This window comes from Semicossyphus pulcher, unplaced genomic scaffold (assembly GCF_022749685.1).
Source record: "Semicossyphus pulcher isolate SPU_LCO1_2020_fin unplaced genomic scaffold, fSemPul1.0.p SCAF_9, whole genome shotgun sequence".
Taxonomy (NCBI): Eukaryota; Metazoa; Chordata; class Actinopteri; order Labriformes; family Labridae; genus Semicossyphus; species Semicossyphus pulcher.
In genome coordinates, this window is record NW_027211770.1 from 4,027,390 (window position 1) to 4,051,005 (window position 23,616).

Consider the following 23,616-nt stretch of genomic DNA (forward strand, 5'->3'; position numbering starts at 1 on the left):
ATTACTAATAATGTCTGTGGAATATAATGCATTTAGTGTACCTTCTACAAGCTTAAGAAAAAGTACTGTGTTACCAGACACTATGTGAGTGTGGGGGTGGAGCATTGTGTTTGTTGTGATGCTGATATATGTCCATCAGGAGATCCATAAACTGGAACGAGGCTGTAGACATGACAGATCAGCAAAAAAGAACAGCTAATATGATGTCTCCTCTGCTCCTCGTATCCTTGACACACAGAGTGAGTGTTTGAGGTGTGTGTGTGTGTGTCTGTGTGTGCAAGGTTATGAGGGACAGAGCCGTATATAGAGAGGCAGGTGAAAACAGAGTTTATATGGATCCATCCTGACCTCTGAAAGTAAGAAAGAAAGCGAACAGGGCTGTGTTTATTAGATTACTACTGATCTCTGGTGACGGACTGCCCTCCAGGCACACAGACACAGGGAGAGACACAGACTGATATTCAGCTCAATACTGCCACCAAGTGGAGAAAATATGGCGAAGTACTTCTATATTATGCTCCTTTTATGGTTAACTACAGACTGATCTATCCTGCAAAATAACATTGTATAACACTTAGAGATACTTGTAAAAATGTGGTTAAATCACTGATTTAATCATGAATTCTTTCAGTATGACTGTTCTTTTTATTCTGTGTGGACATGATGGGCAGATATTTTGACCACAATTGAAAGAGGGTGCTTGAAAAGGGTACAAATACATATTACTTATAAATTAGGTTATTGATATTGTGAGGAAATAATATCAAACATAAATCTATCAATTGATCACACCATAAAGGTAGTGCTGCAGCCAGCACTGATTGTAAATACCAAATAAATAGGTAATTTTTCTTTTTGAATAATTATTTGTTGTGTCAGAAAGTAGTAAAAATGTCTATCACAGTTTCATAAAGCTAAAATTGGTATTTTGAAATGTCTGTTGTGTGCAAGCAATACTCCAAAAGCCAAATATATTAATGTTACTTTACTAGAATTAGTAATGTTTGACGTATTTACTTGACAAATGACCCAAATAATTAATCCATTTTTTATTAAAATTGCTGCTGGTTAATCTGACTTGGTTCTATAGCTCTATAGGTGAATAAATCCATATATACTAACAGTCATTGTTGTTACAAAAGAATAAAAGGCTGAAAATGTAATTGTACAGGGGTGTCCCATGGGCTGTATAAATAAGGAGAGTCCACAGACTTTTGGCCCTTCCGTGTTTATATATCGACTGTCTAGATGTATCTGTAACCTCATTGGTGAACATTCATCATGACGCATTTTTCTTAGCCAATCAAGCTGGTTTTGCCACCCGGTAGTTGTCGCGGGAACTGCTAAACACTCAAAATAACAAACCAAGGGGGAGAACAATTCAACAAGTGTTCAATTTAGAGAGCTGTCAAAGTAAGGAGCTGTTTTAAGTTCTGACGATACAAGTGTGATATATGTACGCTTATAAACGCGTAGTGCTTCATTCCGCATAAGTTGGGAAAGGTTATCTTACTGTTCTTGTTACTAGCTAAGGAGATTTAGCTGCTTATGGCTGTGTCAAGTCTCCTGAAAAACAACGGAAGTATAGCAACACTTTTTCAAAATATCGCGTTGACATTGGTAGACTGTGAACTGCGTTTCCCAAGTGATGCTGTAACATTTGTAAGGTAAACGCCCCACCAGAGTGTGTTTCTTTTAAAAGATCATTTGGGGTCAAAACTTAGCCAAGAGTGGTACATAAATGCCGTACGTGAAACGGCGTTTTAATGGATGTCTTTACTTTGACAGTTGTAACCGGAAGTGACACTTCCTTATCCTATCGCGGTGACACCTAGCTAACTAACGACGTCCCGTTCTCTGTACAATGTCATTTTAAACACCAATCCCTTTTTATAGATTTCGTAATGTTGAGATGCGTTGTCTTCCGTTGTATTACTCGTTAAGTTATAAAAAACAATTCGGCGTAAGACTCTTTAGTGAGCAGAATCTTATTTAAGTAAAATTTCAACATTTACAATGGTTAACAGATAACGTTAGCGTCGTACGTGTGGCATTCTTGTTTAAAAACATTATGAGATTCCTGTTAGAACAAGAGGGTTAAATAAAGAAAATGCGTCTTTGTGAAATTGCATTGTTTGTTTACTATGGAAATTTTAACTTTAAATTACTGTAATTCACTAAATTAAAAAAAGCTTTCAGATCGAAAATACAGTCCAAAATGCACAACTCCAATGCATTGAAAGCCAGTTATTACAAAAGGTTTATAAAAGGTATTCTAACTATATTCATTTCACTTAGAAATTATATAAAATGTGCTTAAACTGTACTCCACAACACCTCTCATTATTGTAAAAATGTTAAAGGGGAAGTGTGGTTTTTATCACTAACAGTGAAAAGAGACCCTTTGACGCCTTGCTGTGAAACTGGTTTATCAAAGTCAAGACTCCATTTTTTTCACTCTAATGGTGAATGTGAATGTACTTTTTAAGTACAAATTTGGTGCTTTTAATGTGTACATAATTTTAGCTGGGATGGGTGATTTTTAGTTAAAAAATAGATAAAGAAATACAATGTTGGGCTTTAATAATATTTGTTTTGCATATCCTACACAAATGAGGTGTAATTTATTTCCCCAAATTCTTGTCATCTTTCCGACAGTTGTCCGGTTTCTTATTGGCTGATGGATCAGACAATATCAACATGTCTCACAGACTGACCAAAGAGGAGCTGGATGAACAGTTTGAGCTGTTCTTAAAGGAGGTAATGTAACTTTGTGCAACCTACATGCTAGGGTCTGAAATTTCCCCAGCCTGCCACTGTGGTAAGTTACTGAACATTCCTACCATCCACTTGTTTTTTTTTGTCTGCAACTTATGAAATCTATGTAGAACGTTTTAGAACTATAAACGCTGAGTCAGTGATAGCTAACAGTATAAATATGTTATGTATCTTGTAACCTTAAAACCTGACTTTTCTTAACTTCAGAATTGCCTTTTAAAAAACTAGAATGATTACTATAAAAAAGACCCATTTCCATGCTGGCATGTTACTGGATTACTTTAGCTGCCACAGCCCACATTTAACCTGCATTTGGCAGATGACAGGTTTTTATTTAATTTCATGCTTTTAATCCTTAAATATTTTACGCGAGCGCTTAATGCTGTAATGCTTTATATAAATAGGTTTGTTGTTTATAACCTATCTTTTATACCTCGTTTTGTAACTGGTAATGCTATGATTTAAAAAACAGATTTTATACACTGATCTAATTTTAGAAGTATCTCCTCAACAACTGGCTCTTTAACAGTGTTTCCTAGTCTATCCAAATGTTGTTGTTTTGTGCATTAAAATATGATAATTGAAACAATACATTTATTGCATTAAGTCAGTACAAAGTACAAGGGTAACATAAATCATGCAGTCGATGCAGAACTTTGTCATGTCTAAAGTGTTACTAGGTATGAGATAAGAACTTCTCAGGCTCGACTGGAGTGACTGAACATGTATTCTTTCCATTAGCAATATGTCCATTTGTCCAGTCAACACCAACTCTAACTCTCTCACAAATTAGAACACTGGCTGGATGATTACTTATCTAAAGTGAAAGTACTGTACAGAAACAGATCAAACTTGTGGAGTTGGGATTACAGTGGCAAAATGGAAACAAAATGTTTTTATTTTAATTGTTTTAACTTGAATGCATCTCTGATTAAAACGTGGTTCCCTGTCAGTCTGTTTCAGACGACTCTGTGGATTTTGGTGGCTTTGAAAAGAAGACTGGAGCTAAAAGCAGCCAGAAAACAGCCCAGAAACCAACAGTGTCCTGGTGGCCAGATGATGAACACAGCGATGGAGGAACAGAGAGAGGTAATAATTAAGAGAGGATTCGACATGATATAACATCCATCTTTGTGCGCTGAAACTAAAGGCAGATTTTCCGATTTCCAGACAAACCAGCGCAACTTAAAGCATTTGGGAGTTGTAGGGATCGCTGGTAATGAATCTGAGGGCAGAGTGATAATTTGTTTCAGGGGGTTTGATGGTAGAAACAGCAGCATGTCTGCAGATTATAATATATCACCATAACCCAGGACTGACAGAGGGTTTGTCTGCAGGAAGCTGGACCTGTTTCTGTAGAAAAAGTTTTTGTAGGAGTTTGATCTTGAGATTTTAAATATGCTGTTGCATTTTCAATAAGCTATATTGGTTGTAAATGTTAATGATTTATGAAGTTAAATACAACATATTTTGATTGAGACAAAAAGCATGAACTTTGTTTTGCTTGCATTCAGTCCTAGTTGAAGATCATCAATAGCACTAAAAGAAAGCTATAGCCCAGTTGTATCTTGTATTTATTAAATACAGCTTTACAGCCACTATGCAAGATTCAGTTTTGTTAATAGTAATTCTGCCTGGATAGATCTCTGCTCAGTTGGAAGTTTCCATTAAGAACTGTCTTTACTCCCCTGCGGACTCTCCTCATCAAAGCACCGCTCTCTCCCGAGCTTGAATTTGCTCTTTAACACTTCTGACTGACTTATCTCCATCTCACTCTCTCCTTTTCTAATAGGCAAAGCATGATGGTGTCACAGAACTGTTTCACATTTTAATTTCTTTTCTCATTTCCTTCTGTCAAAACACTGTCCTGTACCAGCTTTTTCTGTTTTATTTTTGCAGTTTTGCATATCTCATCGGCTTATGGCTACAGGACATGGAAAAAAAATCTTGTGATTAATTGGAAAGATATTACAATTGTAATATGATTCACAAATTTAGTATGTTCATAATTTTTATGATCACAAAAAAACTACACATGATTTGTTGAGCTCTGAACCAACCATATGGAGACACATGGAGAACAGGGTTTGTAGGAAAGTACATCATTGCAATCTGGATGTTGCTCTTGGCCGTGTTCTGATTAATTGTGCAGCCCTGCTATAGCTGTCTGTTCGCTGAGCAGTGAAATAGACACGCACAGAATGCTCGTATGGGGAGCGTGCATTAAAGTGTTATTTTGATAAACCTGCTTATAGACCCATAAAAGACTAATTTGGAGTCTAATGTTTGTCATTGAGATACATGACAATGTAATCAATGTGCAGTAATATCCAGTGAACAGATCACTGTGTATGAAACATCAAATTAACTGCAAAAGCGTGCAAAAAATGGTGTACATTTCACAGCACTGTATGTGTCAGTTATTAACTTTAATATCTTAAACACTGTCCCTTTCTATTTTTTCCTCCTTTCTCAGCAGAGACGACCAAAAGCAGATTTATCAAAACCAAAAAGTCTGAGAGCAATAATGGTGAGAACGAGTTGAGAAAGTCTCACTACTCTAAGAGTACATAAACATTCCTTTAGTTCATTTTAAACACAGGATCCCAGTTCCTCTGATACTCAGGTCGTTATAATTCCCCCTCTTTCTGTTTCTCACTCCCTGTATGTATCTGCTCTGTTAACTTTCTTCATTAGCAGTATGTTTTACAAAGTTGCCCATAAAACACAACTCAAGTTTTAAATGTTTTTACTTGCGTTTCCCTTTTTCAACATTTGAGATGCTTGTTGTTAATGACATAGTGTATGAAAACAACATGAATGAGACTAACTCCTTGAATAGTTTAGATGTCCGATACAAACGCTGCATTAGTTTGATTTTTTCCTCTCGCTGTCTGAAGTTGTCAGTGCGGAGCCTGCTCTTAAGCCGATCCCTAAACCTCGCAGCAAAGCTCTGGATAAACCCGATCAATTGGAAAAGAACCACAAAGAAACACTTAACAGAACTCCATCTGATGACTCGCGCTCTGACAGTGTGAGTACTCCCACTCATGAAAACCACCAGAGTGTGTCAGAAAAGAGGAGGCCGGATGAGACTCACTCCAGTGATTCCCCAACAGCCAGCAGTGAGGGTCACTCCCAGGGGGACAGTGAAGATGGTAACTTCAACCTCCAACCCCTGAACCCTTAGCTAGTGCTGCTTTAGTCCCTTAATCAGTAGAGCCATAGACTTCAGTAGCACCAGTAGCTCTACAAGGTTTCTGTCATTGATGTGTAAGTGATGTTTTTTTTCTGAGCTAAATAATTGACCGCCATTGTTAATCACTGCTAAAGGTAGATTCATCCTTAATCATTTTAACTGAAAACATGATATTAAAACTGATGAATATATTTAATAACCTTTAACTTAAAATTGCCGGATTGAACTTTGGGAATTTATTTTCCTGAAAAAGTGGTAATGTACTAAATTCAAAACAGAACTCAAAATGTGGTATTGGCAACGTATATTTGTAGGTCAGACATTTTTCTAGCATCTGATACCTAAAGCAAAGCTTTTAATCAATTGGATTTTAAATAAGAATAACAAGAACAGTAAAATACAAGCCCCTAATTAATATATATTTTAAATTAAAGTGAAGCTACTAAAATAATTAAGTGGTTGCATACCTGGGCTCTAGAACAGCTGGAGGGCCTAACCCAGCTGATCTTTTGGAAAGTAAGGAGTTAAAAGTTCACTGCGCGTTCTGGTGCCTGGTCATTTCAATCCTAATAGGTTATGAATTGTGAAATGGATACAGAAAGTAACTAGTAACCAGCGTAAGGAGCATGGAACTAGTGTGATGAGAGAAGAGTTTGGTTTTTGTCAGAAGTTTGGCTGCACAGTTCTGCATAGTTTGGTGCTTGGCAACAAAATCCCTGGTGATGAGGCAGGTAAACAAGATGTTGCAAAAGTCCAGGTGTGAGGAAATAAATAGATACTTATTCTATTGCTAAAAGATAATATTCCTTAAACCACTGAAATATATATAATATTTGTGTAAGTTCACTTGTTATACATGAAAACAACACTGGGCCGCAGTATGAGGCCATGAGTAGCACTGAGACCTCACTGCAGCAACCACAGGTTCGATTCCCACACTCTGCCCTTTACTGCATGTCATCCCTTCTCTCTTATCCCTGCATTTCCTGTCTTTTTCCAGCCTTTATTATCCAATTCAGGCAAAAAATGGACAGAGAAAAAAAAACATAAATGAGGATGTTTAAGCAAATTGTGACCTTTTCACTATTTAGCATGGAGTTTAGTTATTATAGAGACTAAAAAGGTAGGGAAAGTAGAATGAGACAAAAGTCAAGTAATTCATGACTACTCAATATTACATACACAATGGGACGATGGGTGAAAGTGGGTACTGAAAAAAGGGGAAGGTTTTTCATTCATGTAAAAAGCCTGGCAATAATGCTGCAATCGAACTCCCGTCAATTGATAAATGCAATTACCTACCAACTGCAGCTGACATTCATTCACTTCTTCATTTATTAGAACCAAACATTAATAAAATCTAAAAATGACTTTAAGAAAATATTTTCATAGGTGGGGTAAGGACAAAAAGACATGACCACACCTGTAAAGTTCAATGCACTTGAATACGGTGTTATATTCGTACTCGATGTGGCCTGTCCTGCTAACACTTCTCTATGCCTTTTTTTTGCCAGGACTGCAGGGGTCTGGGAAGACTTTCAGGAAGTCTTTGAGGAGGTCTCAGTCAATTCAGGAGGAGGTGGAGGATCCTGAAGAGCCTGGTTCAAAGGACGAAGGGCTTAAAGATGCGGCTGTCATCAGAGACAGCACTGAGATACACGGTGAGTGTTACACAACAGAGATGAACAGGTTTAGAATTGGGCCAAAAGTAAATTTTTACCAGCAGTTTGTTGGATTATATTTTATATCGAATCATTAATAAAAACTGGTTTTCTATGGCGGAGATTTTCAAAGTCTGAAACTCAAGACCAGACCCCCCTAACAGCCCTGTAATATTTTCTACCTTTTTAATTATCTTATTTCTAATTTTGGGATACTCATGATAAACCAATATTCCAGGGATTTGGTGCATTTCAAAAGGATGTATGTCCTGTTACAATGAAGTCAGTTACCAACCTGTGGGCTTCAACTTTGGTGGAAATGCTTTCTCTTTAAATTTGTTTACGTTTGGCCAAAATGGCATCATTTAAAGTGTGCCACATGTGCTATGGGCTTTTTTCACAGCAGACATTTTAACATCCAACAGGAGGAAAAGCACAGGTGTTAATGATAACTTTAACATTGGCTCTGTTCTATTCAGGTCTCTGAGAAAGCCATGACAGGCAGTCAGCATGCACACAACCAGGACCATGAAATTGAAGCTGCTAAATGGAATACAGCCATCATTAATGGTCCTATAAACACCTGTGCTTTTCCTCCTGTTGGATGTTAAAATGTCCGCTGTGAAAAAGGCCTACTACTTCCTGCTTTCAGTGTCCCTACTGATGTTTCTGTACAATATAGACATGTAGACTTTACTGTGTCTTATGTGAAGTTTCCAATGTTTTAATATATGCCGCATAACAAAAGGAGGTATTATCTGGTATTTTAAACTGTAGTCCTTTGGATTATTCAGCAGCCTTTTGTGTGCTAGCCCTCTACTCGGTGTCCACTCTTGGTCTGAACAAGCTTTATGCTGAATATGGGATGTGGCAACTTAAATTTCTACATTATCTTCACACAAACGAGAAGAAGAAGAATCACAGTTGTTCTTGCCTCTCTTTATATGATCAGCAGACTCAGTGACGGTACCAGCTGCAAACAGAACCAGTATGGGCATGGACACTCTGGAGGAGGAAGAAGAGAAAGCCAGGTTCTTTTCAAAACTAGAAGCAGGAGCTTCCTCCACTATAGATTACTCTAAACTAAACAGGGAGCTGGACTCAACAAGTCCTACCGACTGCGCTAATCTCAGGTATGTAGATGGTCATGCACTAATTCTAAATCTACAAGCACTAGTGGACAGACGTTTAAGACTCAAAGCAAGCAGGCCATGATTAGATGTGAGGTAATTTCTATTTACAGATTGTACATAAAAATGTAGAATCTGTACATGCAGGTATGAGAAGTGTTCTGGTTTCAGTTTGTAGTATGTTTAAAGTCTGAGTAATACAAATCAACATATCGGCAGGCTTTGGTGTATGCAGGAAAAACAGTCTGTATGGAGAGCAAAAGCAGGCAGAACACAATCCGTGGTAATGACATCCCGGCTCCCATCAGCGATCATCTGACAACACTTTAATCATCTCTATGAACAGACATCTGCATGCTAACAGCTAACAATCGGTTCTAGATCAAAAATTTCAAGTTGAGACAAATTTCCTTGACATTGTGTCGCGAAAGCTAATTGGTGTTTAGATTTCCCGACTTCCCTGAATGCATCACAAATGATAGATTTGACCACAGACTGTATGAAAAGATGGCTGACATGACAGCTCCCTAAAAGTGAAGCCAAAAACTTTTCAAGCGCCCCCTGCTGACTGGCTGCAGCTTATTCTTGTTGTTTCATGCTATAGTGCCCCCACACTGCTATCCTCAGACTGCAGCTTGAACCTGTATTGCGATAAGATTTTGCACTCCAAAATGCAACAAAATGTAGATCAGTGTTTCGTAACTTAAAGTGTCTGCGTTTACACACATGTTTGTGCTCTCAGCCATGAAGATTTGAATTGCACGCTGTGGACCCCATGCCTGCTGGGGTCCTGATGCAGTGCCTCCTGCTCTGAACTTAAAGATCAAGGTTTTTTGTCACTGTTATGTCATGAGGACGAATCTCCTCCCTGCAGGAGAACTGAGGCAGAGGTGGAGCAGAGTGATGATGATCAAAGGAAGGCCAGAGTCACAGGGAGCGACAGAGAGTCTCCTGGTAAGAGCAATGAACCCTCAGCATACCTCTCCTTCCTGTTTGTGAGTCTTAATCAGGTCTTTTCCCTCTCAGGCTCTCCACACTACAGCGAGGACTTTGAGGAAGAAGAGAACGAAAAAGAGCCACTGGAGGAGGTTTGTAGTTAGAGGAATAAACTCTGATTGTGTTCTTTGATTAGTTAGTTACTTAAACAATCCGATTTTTTATGACTATTGACCTGGTTTGGCATTTCTTTACTGCAATTTCCTCCTTTTTGCTAATTCCATAATATCTGCACTGAGTTATTATCAGCATTATATAGAAGTGTTGTGTTTTGATCCTTTTTATAACATGAGTGTAGAGCCTTTTATCTTCAGAAAGTATTAGTAGTATGCTACACCCTACGGACTGAGATTCCAATCACCTTATGGATCTCAGAACAAAGTGCTGCATGTTTAAACTGCATGCTGTTTTTTCACACTGCTATCTGTCACTAACCGGGCCAAACTCATACGCATAACAGCAGGTCCATCGCATGCATCGCAACCTCAATAGAACAGGACATCACACACCCACTCAATCACCTACTCACCCCATTACCCCCAGGACGCAGGTCCAGGACTTTGAGATGGATAAGAGCCCGCTTTGGGAAAAGCCTGATACCTGCAGCCATAGCTGCCCTGAATAATAGAAGGCCCTGCTGAGCGGGCACAGTTGTGTGATGCTAGGTTGTATGTGCTATTTTTGATGTTGCTGTCTGATGCTAATGATGTTACATGTTGGTGTTTGTCTAAGAGTTTTGGCTGTGAAAAATAATTTCCCCACTGGGGACAATACAGTCTAAGTCTATTTAAACTTTACCAATCTTGGATCCCATCGGCTCACAGCGATATAGCCTCTGGGTACAACAGGGAACATGCCAGGCGTGTAGCCAGCGGTTAGCGATAAACGACTTCCAGTCAAGACTTTCTTTTCCACGTGCTGCATTGTTTACAGAAAAAGAAACAGATTTTCTTGTGATTGACTTTAATTAACGGCTCTTCAGTTTGCTGAAATAACAACATCATGATGCAGATTAGGAACAAGTCAACATGAAGCTTTGTCAGGTCTGTCTCAAGAGAAGAAAACTACTTTAAAATGAGGAGTTTCTTGAACGGAGGTCTGACCGATCATTTCCGATGCATTCGAGGAAGTTGGGAAATCTGAACACTAAACGGCTTTCGTGACACAGCGTCAGGGAATTTATCTCAAGTTGAATTTAAGATCTAGAACAGATTGTTGCTGACTTTCTGCAGATGGCTGATTAAAGAGATTAATTAGAAGGTAAATTATCGTCAGATCACGCTGATTGGAGCCGGGATGTCATTATGGTGGATTATGTTCCGCCTGCTTTTGCTCTCCTCACGGACTGTTTTTCCTGCATACGCCGCAGCCTGCTGATACGTGATTGGTCAATACTACTCAGACTACAAGTGTAGTACAAATGGAAACCAGAACACTTGCCATCCCAGAAATCCACGTCCTCTAATCTACATTTTACATTTCTATGTAGAATCTGTTAATAGAGATTAAAACTGTGCCAACAAGCTCTTAAGAATGATCTCTCTGTGCACAGCTACAGCTATAACAATCGAATGTGTGTCCACCTGTACTAACTGTTGTAGCAGCTCAGTCTGCTTTGTATTCTGTTTGTCCACCACATGGTTATTGATTTGAAGGAGTAAGCAAATTTATTATGGTGAGAAATCAGCAACACACAATTCAGAGCCCACAATCACACATTCATGTTGAGTTAGTTGTTTTAAAACTGTATCTAATACTTGATCAGAAAAGCTAAACAGATTGAGAGCTCTTCTGGATAAATAAGTAAAAAGCCTTTATTCATATTCATGGTGAAGGCATTAACCAATTATATCAGAAAACATGCTAAATAACAACCCACGCGTAGCTGCAATAACAGCCTTTTTCAGGCTCTGGCCCTCAGCACACAGTTTGCCCTTCGGTACATGCCAGATAATTAACACCTTAATCTCACATGTGCAAAAGAACATGACCACCAGATGTGTAAAACGAGGAAAAGAAGCAAATGGGTAAAAATATGTCTACATATGCACATACATGCACACACAGAATATGATGAGGAAACATGAAACTAAAGGACAAAGAAATGTCTTAATTTAAACCCTATACTGTGGCCTTCATCTGAAATATACAGTATATACCGGTATGTTGATCAAAGAAGCTCAGGTGTAAAGAAAAATGTTTTCGTTGTCAAAATCAGATCTTTAGACTGACACGTGTTTTACATGGACTTGATCATTTCAGCGCTGCAAACAGGAGACGAGGGACATAAGTTTAAATCCATAGACAGCTCATATATTCTGAAATGTTACAAACTGACATCTTATTACATGAACAAATAACTCCTGCGCTTGTCTTTTTTCAGAAGTCTAAAATGTCTCCAATTCTTGCCAAAGGTAAGAAAAATCATTCATACTACACTTTTACTTTTAGAACATTAAATAATAAAAAAGGCACTAAAGTGGAATCCCTGTAAATAACACTCAACCCAACATAACTTTTGTGTAAGTTTCTCTCTACGATTCTCTGGAGGACACTGGTCTAGAAGAAAGAAGGAAGGACACAGCAGGATCACTTGACAGAGGTAGCAAACACAGCAGGGTCAAGAATAAAAAAGTCAGTCTTGCATCCTGAGTAATCATTTAATCGTGCATTGTTTAGATTCAGAGCAGAGCTGAATGTGTTTTGTTTACAGGCCAGTATGTGCAGAGTGGAGGCTCAGAGATGGAGGCTCTCCATGAGGCCTACAGACAGATCCATGTGGTGGAAGATTCAGATGACCGTGATCACCATCATTCACCTCTGGAGGGGAGCGGGAGGATCAACAGACCTGTGTCTCCAGCCTCACCTCCTCATCATGCCCGACAGTCTCTTCAGCCTGCTTCTACCACTGAGTCAGGTCAGACACTAAAAGAATGTCAACAGTGTTTGGGGGAACAGTGGACTCTTAATGTCATTATAATTCACTGGTCTACATCCCAGTTCAAGGGCTTCTTTTATAGAGATTAAAGATTCAGCAACGCTGACTGTCTCATACCGAATTTCCCCTCTGGGGATCATTAAAGTACTATCTTATCTTATTGCTCTAAAAGCACTTGAGAAAATAAGCCATCTGTAGACACCAATGCATCCTGTGCAGCTGTCAGTAACCCACTATCCATCAAGCTCTGGTAAAATCTTTGGTTATAAACTCATGCTCGATTGAATTGAGATCTGGAGAATTTGGAGGCCAAGTCAACACCTTGAAATTGTTGTCGTTTTCCTCAAACCATTCCTGAACCATGTCTGCAGTGTGGCAGGGAGCATTATCCTGCTGAAAGAGGCCAAGGGAATACTGTTTCCATGAAGGGGTGGACTCCTTCCATCACTCTGTGGTCCAGTTCTGATACTTACGTGCCCATTGTAGGAGCTTTTGGTGAAGGACAGGGTACAGCATGGGCACTCGGACCGGTCTGCAGCTGTGCAGCCCCATACACAACAAACTGTGATAATCTGTGTGTTCTGACACCTTTCTATCAGAACCAGCAATTTGTTCAGCAGTTTGAGCTACAGCAGCTCGTCTGTTGGATCGGACCACACCGGCCTGCTTTCACTCCCCAGGCGCATCAATCAGCCTTGGCTGCCCATGATTTGTACCTGTCGGTCATTAAGATCACAAAAGTATAAAATGCCCAGAACAGAACTCTTTGAAGTCTGTGGATCCCCTGATAACGCTGTGGTTTGGGGAGAAGGCACAGGTTCAACATATTAGCCAGCAGTTATCCAAAGCTCACATTCTGTTAAAGAGACAGCCCTGGATGGGACAGATCTACTGCTCTTAAGTGTTTACAAATGCCAAGCTCATGAGAGGACTGACGTATGTTTAATAATTAGTTAATAATAATTACTTTGTGTATATAGAGCTGCCCACTGCAGAGGAGTTGATGAAACTCATCCGGCCAGAGAAGGAGGACATCAGAGGCTTCTCCCTCCAGCCCGTCAGGTTTGGACTCAACTGCAATTCTTACTTTGAATTATCCAAAATAATGAGATCAGGAACACACCCGAAGACTAAACATACTTGTTACTGATCGGCAAATGAAGGGACAATGTGGATGATTGTTGTGATGATTTTTCTCCTTTCATGTTCTGATTACAGCGCTGTAGACAAGACACCTCACTTCCTGGAAAGGACTTTTCCTGATGTGACTTCTCCAGAGTTACATGTGAATCAACCAAGAAAGGCCGACCACGCTACAGGGAAAAAGGGAGTCCAGGGATCGAGTAGCCATGTGTCGACTTCCCCAGAGCCCCCTAACCATAACCTGACATGGAGCATCAGACAGGAAGTGGAGTGGCTAATGCATGATCAGAACAATCATGGTTCTTACACATCCTCTCAGGCTGGCAAGGCTAGGAAACCTCAGGTGAGGCGAGCATTTTTTCATTAAATCTTATGAGACTATTATTTAGTAAAAACATCAAGTGTGGTGATGGTTGCTTCATGTTTTTTAAGGCACTTTTCTTAAACCATTATGAATTATAAAATGTTTTTCCCTAGGCCTCCCTGGGCTCGACCTTTTCTCACCCCTCTACATCATCAGTGAGGAAACCCACTGTGGCTCCTGTGAGGGGCAGGAGAGTCGAGGGGAGAACAGCAGTGGCTTCAAGGTCGTCAGGGACGAGTAGAGCGGCTGCAGCCAAAACACAATCCTCTGTTTCCCGTCCTCTGCAGCATCCACAAGCAAAAGCCAAAGTCACAAAGAGCCAAGAAAAAGACGACTACACAGGTAATTAGTAATTATTGATTTTCTGTTTCTGTTCTTCTGTTATGTTTGGATCTATGTGTTTGATTATCTTTTATGACTGTTTGATTGGAAGATCCAGGGCTGAAGGCGAGCAGTGAGCTGGTGGCATCTGTTCAGTCTTTAGTGTCCGTCCTCAAGCAGCAGATAGACACCAGCCGTCACCAGGAGGCTGCAGACAAACAGGAAGTCGGTTTTCCTCAAGAAAGCAGCCTGACGAATTCTCTTCAAAATAACAACGTAAGATTTTACTTCATCTCAATATGAGTTTTCAGTGTTCACAACTCAATTTGTCTTAAATGAGAACCCTGCAAAATATCCTCATTGCATGCATTCAATGTGTACAAAAAACGACATCATGCTAACTCAGCACTAACTTGGCACCTTACTGATAAATGGGCTAAATTTTAAGATCAAAAACTCATGTAGAATTGGTGGGAATGCAAAAGGAGCATTAAAGCATTTTAGTTATCCTTTCTTCATTGTAACATTTTCATATTTGGAGTGCCTGGATTGTCTCTTTGGTTGTAGCTTTTTCCATGAGCCCTTGACACTGAGCCATTTGTCATTCATTCACACTCTTTGGCTTTAGGTTGGATTGACCAGGGGTCCGTTTCAGAAAGCGGGTTTAGTGAAAACCCCGGGTTTGTTAACCCTGAAATGAGGGAAACCTCGGGTTTGCCGTTTCAGACAGAGAGGTAACTTTAACTCTGAGTTGGTTACTATGGTAACTGTGTCTGTGAACCTAATCTGGTCGGGAGCAGGTTTTCTTCAGGAAACTCAGAGTTTTGCTCCGTCTCCTCCCACTAGAATATAAAACCCTCATTCGACTTCCTCGTTCATGCAGCCCGTCTCACGCGTGTGTTTGAGCGGTTACCGAATTAAAAGAAGAAACGTTGCGTCTCTGTGCTGCTCTGACCGCTTTGCAAAAGTCTTTTATAATTATGATTAAAAAAATCAAAAGACAAATCTGTGTCAAAGTCATCATTTGTAGAAATGGTGCCATGGTGAACAGTGGTATCGGGGCTTCATTAATGCTGGCTTTATATAGTCAGCGTGCACGCACTTAACTCTGGCTGAACCTACTCAGAGTTGATTGAACTAACTCTGATCAGCTGTTCTGGAAACAAAAAGCCAGCGAATTTTAACTCAGAGTAAGTCAAACCACAGTCCTCCTTTCTGAAGGAGTTCATTTCAATGTTGATGTCTCTCTTGCAGAGGGATGAGGAGCGCTCTCTGCTGGAGGAGCTGAGAGTCCAGCTGGCTCAGAAAGAGAGGGAGCTGCAGGTGATGAAGGAAGGAGCCGAGGAGCTCACCTCAGTGAGACAGCAGAATTTCCTGCTGCAAAGCAAGGTGAAAAACAACATTCAAAACACAGGTCCTTTAAAACCAATCACTAATTCCATGTCTTGAGTTAATTGGACTTCTGAGACAGAAACTGTTTTTAATGGAGGGAAATTTATTGACGACAACATATATATTAAACTTTTGAGCTGAAATGAAAATTCACCCTCTCTTTGAGGATTCTGCACCTGATTTGATTTGATATGAACTTGTGAAGAACTGTAGATATTTGATATCTGCTGTATTTGCTATCTGAAGCTGTAAGTGATGCAGACTGTTGAGTACAATGTTTACTTTGGAGTCAGAGTGAACCCTGCTGATGTAAAACAGTCTTTATTTGGGCGATGATCAGAAAACAAACAAATATCTGTGACAGGCCCATATCAGCCGATTATACTGGCTTCCCTAGGTATTGATTGGGCTGTATTTTGTTATCTTTGTAGCACAAGTTTACGACTGAAATTCACACTGTGTGTTTCACTTCTGCAGAGAGACATGTTTTTCTTGAGAGCAGGATGGTTGTCTATATACATTTTTATTTGTCTTTGCTGGGACTGCAGCCTATTATTTTTAACTTATTTGGTTCATTGATGTGCTGACAAACATTGAATGTTTGTCAACTGTTAAAAGCACAACCAAGGGGAATATATGTGGTAAATGGTCAAGGTCAAAATGACATTTTAGGTTTTTGCACACTGTTATGGTGCAATAATGTAAATCTAGACATTCCTCTTTCTTATGTAAGTCTGTTACACGACAGCCCAACAAGAACTTAAGTATGAGAACATAAGAGTTGGAAAAACAAGAAAAGAAACATAACCAGGTCATAAATCGATCCCTGCCAAAATGATATTGGTAATATGATGCAGCTGATAAATGTTTTGTTAATGCTGGGATCAACAGAGCATAAACAAGTGCAATTCAAATGTTCCTATCATAGCAGTTCCACACCAGCACTTTCTCTTTGTGGATATCATACAAACACTGAAGTACAAAATAGGTCATAAATGAAAGCAGCGATGAAGGGAAGAGCTCTATGGAAGCCCTGAGAGGCCAGTCAGCAAAAACGTTCCAAACTTGTATTTTTTATCTGTAATAACATTTGTTAAAAAGTTCTGGCAGATATTTTTTCCTCACTTGCCTCTCATGGCTTCCATTGAGCTCTCTAAATGTTAAACAAATACAAACTGTTATTGTGGATTTCATACATGAAGGCTGGTCAATATTGAATGATTTATAATTAGATTGTAAAAAAAGCTTTGGACATTTGTAGTCCATAAAGTGATGCATTAATATGAACTGAACTAGCTGTGTTTGCATCCCTCAGCTGCGAAGTGCAGAGGAAGCCAGTCAGAAGAAGAGATCGGCCGAGACGACGGACTCTGCTACAGAAGAGAAGCTCCAACAGATGGATAAAGAAATAAAAGAGCAGGAGACGCTCATTAAAGGTTACCAGCAGGTTTGTTTCCCTTAATATGTATCTATTATCATCTTAATTCATAAAATGTGCTTTTGGATTTATACTGTAAATCCCGCCTTTACTCTGTTCAGCTTGTGTGCCAGAATGAAGGGTTGTACCTGTACGTACTTTGTGACTGAGCCATGATTTAGGCTGTTTTCCAAGCTGCAGCAACTTTTGGTTTGGACTGACACAATCAAACTCAGCTGACAATGGGAAACTAATATGAGATTATGTGTTTACTCTTGTGCATTTATTTTACAGGAGAATGAGAAGCTGTATCTGCAGATGAAGGCTCAGCAGGCCAAAAGTAAAGCCAACGAGGAGGCCATGTTTAATGAAAACCAGACGCTGCTGAATCAGCTGACTTTCACCAGGTGAGTTCATTGAAGGTGTGTCTGTAGGATGTGTGACCCGTCTGTAGATAAATTGTTTGTACTTATCTCCCAATATGAATGTGGATTCCAGACATATCTTTGATTTATCGTAAAGTTTTATTGCAAAATCTCAGTCAATGGAAAAAGAGAAAATGTCCCTGTTGTGGGATCAACAGATGTTTATCTTATCATTATCATTGAACATCAGTTTGTCACTATGTAGCGTTTCATCTTAAAAATGAATTACACACAGTTATATGTTGTCTAAATGAAGTACACAGGTTCTCTGAATTTGTCTTTATAACCGAATATTTGATACTGGTTTAAAATCTGCCTTTCACATATGTGTACAGCTGCTATCACAGCCCTGGTGATACCAAACTTTTTCACACTAATTGTGTGAAATCAGCTCTGACTTTATCTTTACGTGTAGCTCTGTATCACAACTTGTAATTGGTGGCAAAAGCTGTGAGTTTAAGACTTGGATGATGCAGATACAACCATTTATACCAACTTACACTTTGTCCTTCATGAATGGCAGACACATGACTCAAAGTTTTTATGGTAATTTTGGTCTGGACGGTTCTGCTGGCCCCGACTCACTGCTAAGCAGCTCCTGTAATTACCTTGTGTTTTTGAATAAACATGTTGTTTACCTCTTATTTTCCATCTTCACCAGGGAGCAGTTGAGTACAAACTCAAGGCCTGTTGGAAATGTCTGCTTAATGGATCACACTCGACGCATCACAGACTTGTTAGCTCAAATAGACGCATTTCAGGTGAGTCACAGTCACTCGAGGCAGCAGGCATCTCAGATCTCAGGTTTTTTAATGTCACGTCTCACACAGCAGATTTGCTCTCAGGTCCATACAGGCTGGAGTCTCGCGAGTTAAACTGCAGCCTGAAGCATTTATTCATACTTAAAGTCCTTTTATTCAATAATACATGGCAACATAGTGTGTTAAATATACTGTACATACCAGCACAATTCATAGAATAGAGACTATTTTAAAATATAATATAATTTGGTACAAATATAGTTTTTGTAGCAACACAAAGAGCTTGTGTAAACAGGTGCATATGGGAAGGTATGCGATGCGGTGAAGACACAGCATTAGCCTTAAATTCAGCTTCCCTCACTTACCTTAGGAAATGTTTCTGTGTGCAGAGGAATGAGGTCAAGCTGTCTGACGACGTTTACAGACTGAAGCAAGAGAAGCAGGCTCTGGAGGTCGACCTGCAGCTCATGAAGAAAGAGAGAGACCTTGCTAAAACTCAGGCCATGTCTGCCTCAGGTAACACACGATGCAAAACAGTGGGATATTAATAAAGCTCCTTATTTTGACACTGTACAGGCACAATTTATCTTTGTTCTTTTTGTATCTTTCTGAATGTGTCAGGTGACAGGACGTTTGAGCTGCGTGTGTTGGAGGACAAGTACAGAGAGGAGGTGGCAGCCCTGAAGAAGAAGCTGCAGTGGTTTGCTGAGAACCAGGAGCTGCTGGACAGAGATGCCAGCAGACTGAAGGCTGCTACAGCTGAGATACACCAACTCCAAGAGCAGGTGAGGCCCCAGGCCCATCACTAAGACCTTGTAGCATCAGCTAGGATTTGCCAAAAGAGTTTCATGTTGCTTACTTTGGAAAAACTTTGTAATAACAGGTTTTTGTCTCTATTTCAGGTAGAAAAACTGAAAACAGATGTGAGCAAACGCAGCAGTGAGCAGCAGAGGAAGGCTAGAGAGAGAACAGCGGAAACAAAGAGGATGCAGGACCTTGAGCGACAGGTATGTCATACACACTTTTTACACTCACTCCCTCTGTCCTCACATCTACCTCTCCATTGTCAAAGAGTCTTTCTGTCTTTACCAGGTGAAGGAGCTGGAGCAGATACTGAGACGTAGAAACCCAAACTCCCTGCCCGCTCTGATCTACGCAGCAGCCTCAGCCGGCGGTTCAGAGGATGTGGACGCTGCCAGGACGTCCCCACCCAGCAGGATCACTGCCCTGCTGGAGCGCAGGATTCAGCGTTTGGAGGCAGAGCTGGAGAGCCACGATGAGGAGGCCAAACGCAGCCTGCGGGCCATGGAGCAACAGTTCCAACGGATCAAGGTAAAGACGTGTTTTCCTAAACTGTATTCTGGGGATTTAAACGAGCTAATTAGGGTTGGAAATGTACTTTTTTGTCCACCTGCCACTGTGGCTGGTGGATTCCAAAATCTACAAGCCACTTAATTCTTTTTACCAGCCACTTTCCGACAATGTATTTTCTCTGATCTTTTTTACATTGGGACGACTCGTGGTCTTTTATGGCTTCGAGTCGTGGTCTTTTATGGCTTCAAGTTTTATGCTCTTATTAGCATCCAAAGCGTGTTGGCGACATGTCGAACGGAGCATTGTCTGGCTTGTCTCCTTGAAAACCACTCCTGGGACTCTCCATTGTCTTCTTTTCTCCACTCTGACCTTCGCCTCTTTGGCCTGCGTCTCCTCCTGACAGTGTTTAGAAAGCTACTTATGAAATGTAGTGAGCAAAGCTGCCAGTTACTCTGCATTAAATTTAGCTTCACTGCACTGAAGCTACCCCTCAGAGGAATGTAGCAGGCTATGCTACAGCAATACAGAAAATGTAGTTTGCTACTTTAAAGCTATTTTCATTCATAATTCTATTATTATGGTATTTTTATTTGGAACACTCTGTACTAAAATGATGACATACAGGAAATTACTTTTTCTTTTTTACCAAAGAAAGAAACTTAACTTTATTGCCCTATGATAGTGTAAGTTGAACAACTGGCTCAATTTACCCCACAGCGTTGAACTTACTTTGCCCAATAGCCACCAACTGAAATTAGTTAACCTTTGGCTAAATGATTTATATGGTTTTAAATGTCAGCAAATCGCCAATGACAACATTTTTGACCCAGACGAGAAAAGTAGTTAAACTACTAACGCTGCTATTTGTAGCGTCGTTACTGCCCAACACTGCAATTCTATTACTTGTTTGTATATGCTACCCGCCATTGCGGCTGGTACATGAAGCAAAATCACCCGACACTGCACAAAAACACCGCATTTGGTGGGTGGTGGGTACTTAATTTCCAACCCTGTAGCTTACTATCAAAACTAAGATGTTAAATCATCTGTAGAATCTGCACCCTGCTGTGTGTTTAGAGATGTGTCAAGTGGAGCAGCATCTCTGCTCTGACTGCTGAGTCTTGTGATCAGCACAAGTGAAAAATACATATTAAATCCTTAATTACACGTTTTGGTTTTTATATAAATGTGCACCAAGAACAAACTAATTGTGGATTAACACAATCATTAAACTGATGTAACAGAAAATACTTCAGAAAAATAAATCATAAAAATCATCAAGAAGAAATGCGGTAGAAAATGCTACAAGTGAAATTTCACCATGTGTGTTTGTCTTTAGCTCCGCTATGAGCAGCAGATCTCAGATCTGGAGCAGCAGCTGGAACAGAAGCAGCAGCTGGAGGCAGCCGACTCAGCAGCTGGAACCGAGCCGTGGACATCACAAGTTCAAACTCTGGAGGAAGAGCTGCAGCGTGTGAAGGAAGCCCATAAGGAGAAAGAAAAATCCCTCCAGGACCAGATTGAGTCTCTCCAGCAGCAGCTCAAAAGCAAGGTTTGTTATACAGGAGATTCACAGGTTGTAGAAATGTAGAAACATCCTTCTTAGCTTCAGCCTCATTATTAACTTTAGCATGCTGAGACAAGCTAGTATAAACCCCTTTTCTTCTACACAGGCGCAGCCAAGTCCAGGGCGACACCAACGTCAAGCTGAGGCAGCGTTTGGTGTCCGAATCGACCGATTGAACCAAGAGCTCACTGCCAAGACCCGAACCATTCAGGAGCTGAGCCACACCCTAGAGAGACTGCAGAAGGAGAGGAGGAACATGCTGTCCGTCCCCAAACCACGACCAGAATCTCGATCCACAGAGACCAAAAGACAACCAGGCCCAGCAAAAACTCTCAGTTCTGCCACTGCAGGAGAGTTTCCAGCTGCTCAGTATGAGAAGACCTACCAGCCCACTGTCTTTTCAGGTACAGAGGTGTCCACTTTACTCACGCATACTTGGATGGAAACTAGATTCTGTTATATCTGGAAAAAATAAATAAATTGCTTTTTTTGGAATGCAAGTCGACTAAGTTGCATCGAATATTCAATTTCATTGTTGCATTTTTTAACAGGCAGTCACATATCAGAGGTTCTGCAGGAGAACGAGGATCTGAAGCGGGACCTGGAGCTGCTGCAGCTGCAGAGTGAGCAGGACAAGGAGGCATTGAACGCTGATGCTGCACAAGCCAAGGATGAGCTGCACAGGTAGATTCACATGTGTGATTACAGTAACTAACGTTTCGTGCAGAGCATGGATGAGATCTAATGACTGTTTTTAATGTGATGTGTTAGGCTGAGGGAGCACTCTGCAGAGCAGCTGTCCTCCATCAGAGCAGAACACCTCAGGGTGTTGGACCAGCTGCGTGCAAGCCATGCCCTGGAGCACTCTGCCTCCAAGGTTGCTGAACTGGCCAATAAGCTCAACACTCAGGAGGTACTGGCTCCTCAACAACTTGTCATGTGTAAACAGGAAGTTCTGAAAATAATTCTTTGACCTTTACTTTTCCCTGCAGATAATGTTGAAACATCTGCAAGACCAACTGAAAGAGCTGCAGGGAGCAAAAGACGCCCTGGCAATATCCAGGACCAGAGAGGACGCTCTGCAGAAACAGGTGGGGGTTCAATGCAACAGACGATTATTGACAAGAAAACCAAAGATTATTTTGTTTATAACTCGTGTGCTGGGTTTTTATTTGTACTACATTTGACATGGAAAAATAAAATGAACCTCAGGGTCAAAAGAGTCTGAAGAATCTGCTAATATTCTTGGGCTTTCCTGTTTCTTTACTTGATTATTACTTTTATGTTTTGACGAAAATAAAAAGCTAATCATTAAGCTTTATTATATTTGCTTGTGTTGACAATGAGTCACTGCTCTCTCCTCCTGTTTAGCTGACCAGACTGCTGCAGGAGCTGAAGGAAGCTAAAGAAGCTCAGAGCCCCGAGGTGAAGCTGCTGTGCAGCCTGGAGAGGAAAATCGTCAACATGGAGCTCAGGCACCAACACAGAGAGAAAGAGCTGCAGCAGGTATGAAAGATGGGACAAGTAAGAGTTCTGAAGATGATGTTTTCAACACGCCAGTCCAACAACCTCTTACTGCTTAACCCTATGATTATTTGCTGCTTTATACAGGGCTTTTTTAGGGCCACACAGAGGCATGTTCTTGAGCTAAACGGGTTGTTGTGCTATTTTTAAACCTGGGCTCTATTTTATTTATTGTAATGTTATTTATCGCAAACCAGGTGTTGAACCTCCAGAAAAATACCTGAATGAACCTACTCCCCTACTAATCAACATAAGAGACTTGAAAAGGTACAGAACAAACTCACCGTCCTCTCCCTGCAGGTGATCGGCTGCTCGTGGCAGACGTCAGAGGCTGATCAGCAGTCAGAGGTGGAGCGCTGGAAGCGTCTGGCTCAGGACAAGAGCAGAGAGCTGGAGGCTTTCCGTCTGGAGCTGGACTCCATCCTGGACATCCTGAGACACCTCCAGAGACAGGGAGTGGTCTTAACCCCCATCACAGCCCCCCTCTCCACCCAGAGGAGTTAATACACACACAGACACACACAAGGTTTGACTGTTGGGGGTTGGTGAAACTAATGCTGATCACTTTGTACTGAAGCCAAAGGTAGGTGGTACCACAGCATTAGAATATGTTCAGGGGAAGAGCACATATCACAGATGGGCACTGATTTGTGATTTGTAAAGCTACAGCATACTCAGAATTATTA

General features: G+C 40.6%; 1 protein-coding gene across 1 annotated transcript; it reads left to right on the top strand.

Annotated features, from left to right (window-relative positions):
* The first annotated feature begins 1,360 nt into the window (after window positions 1–1,360).
* cep162 (centrosomal protein 162) lies at window positions 1,361–23,616 on the top strand. The gene is made up of 30 exons (XM_069656150.1): window positions 1,361–1,413; window positions 2,659–2,760; window positions 3,732–3,867; window positions 5,255–5,308; window positions 7,492–7,638; window positions 8,594–8,771; window positions 9,643–9,722; window positions 9,795–9,856; window positions 12,148–12,178; window positions 12,292–12,366; window positions 12,478–12,681; window positions 13,683–13,764; window positions 13,921–14,188; window positions 14,323–14,551; window positions 14,643–14,806; window positions 15,785–15,919; window positions 17,238–17,369; window positions 17,634–17,746; window positions 18,426–18,525; window positions 18,915–19,041; window positions 19,147–19,310; window positions 19,428–19,532; window positions 19,618–19,857; window positions 21,179–21,391; window positions 21,513–21,810; window positions 21,958–22,090; window positions 22,178–22,319; window positions 22,399–22,497; window positions 22,778–22,912; window positions 23,231–23,616. The coding sequence occupies exons 2-30, from the start codon at window positions 2,701–2,703 to the stop codon at window positions 23,432–23,434; spliced, it is 4,110 nt and encodes a 1,369-aa protein (XP_069512251.1). The 5' UTR covers window positions 1,361–1,413; window positions 2,659–2,700; the 3' UTR covers window positions 23,435–23,616.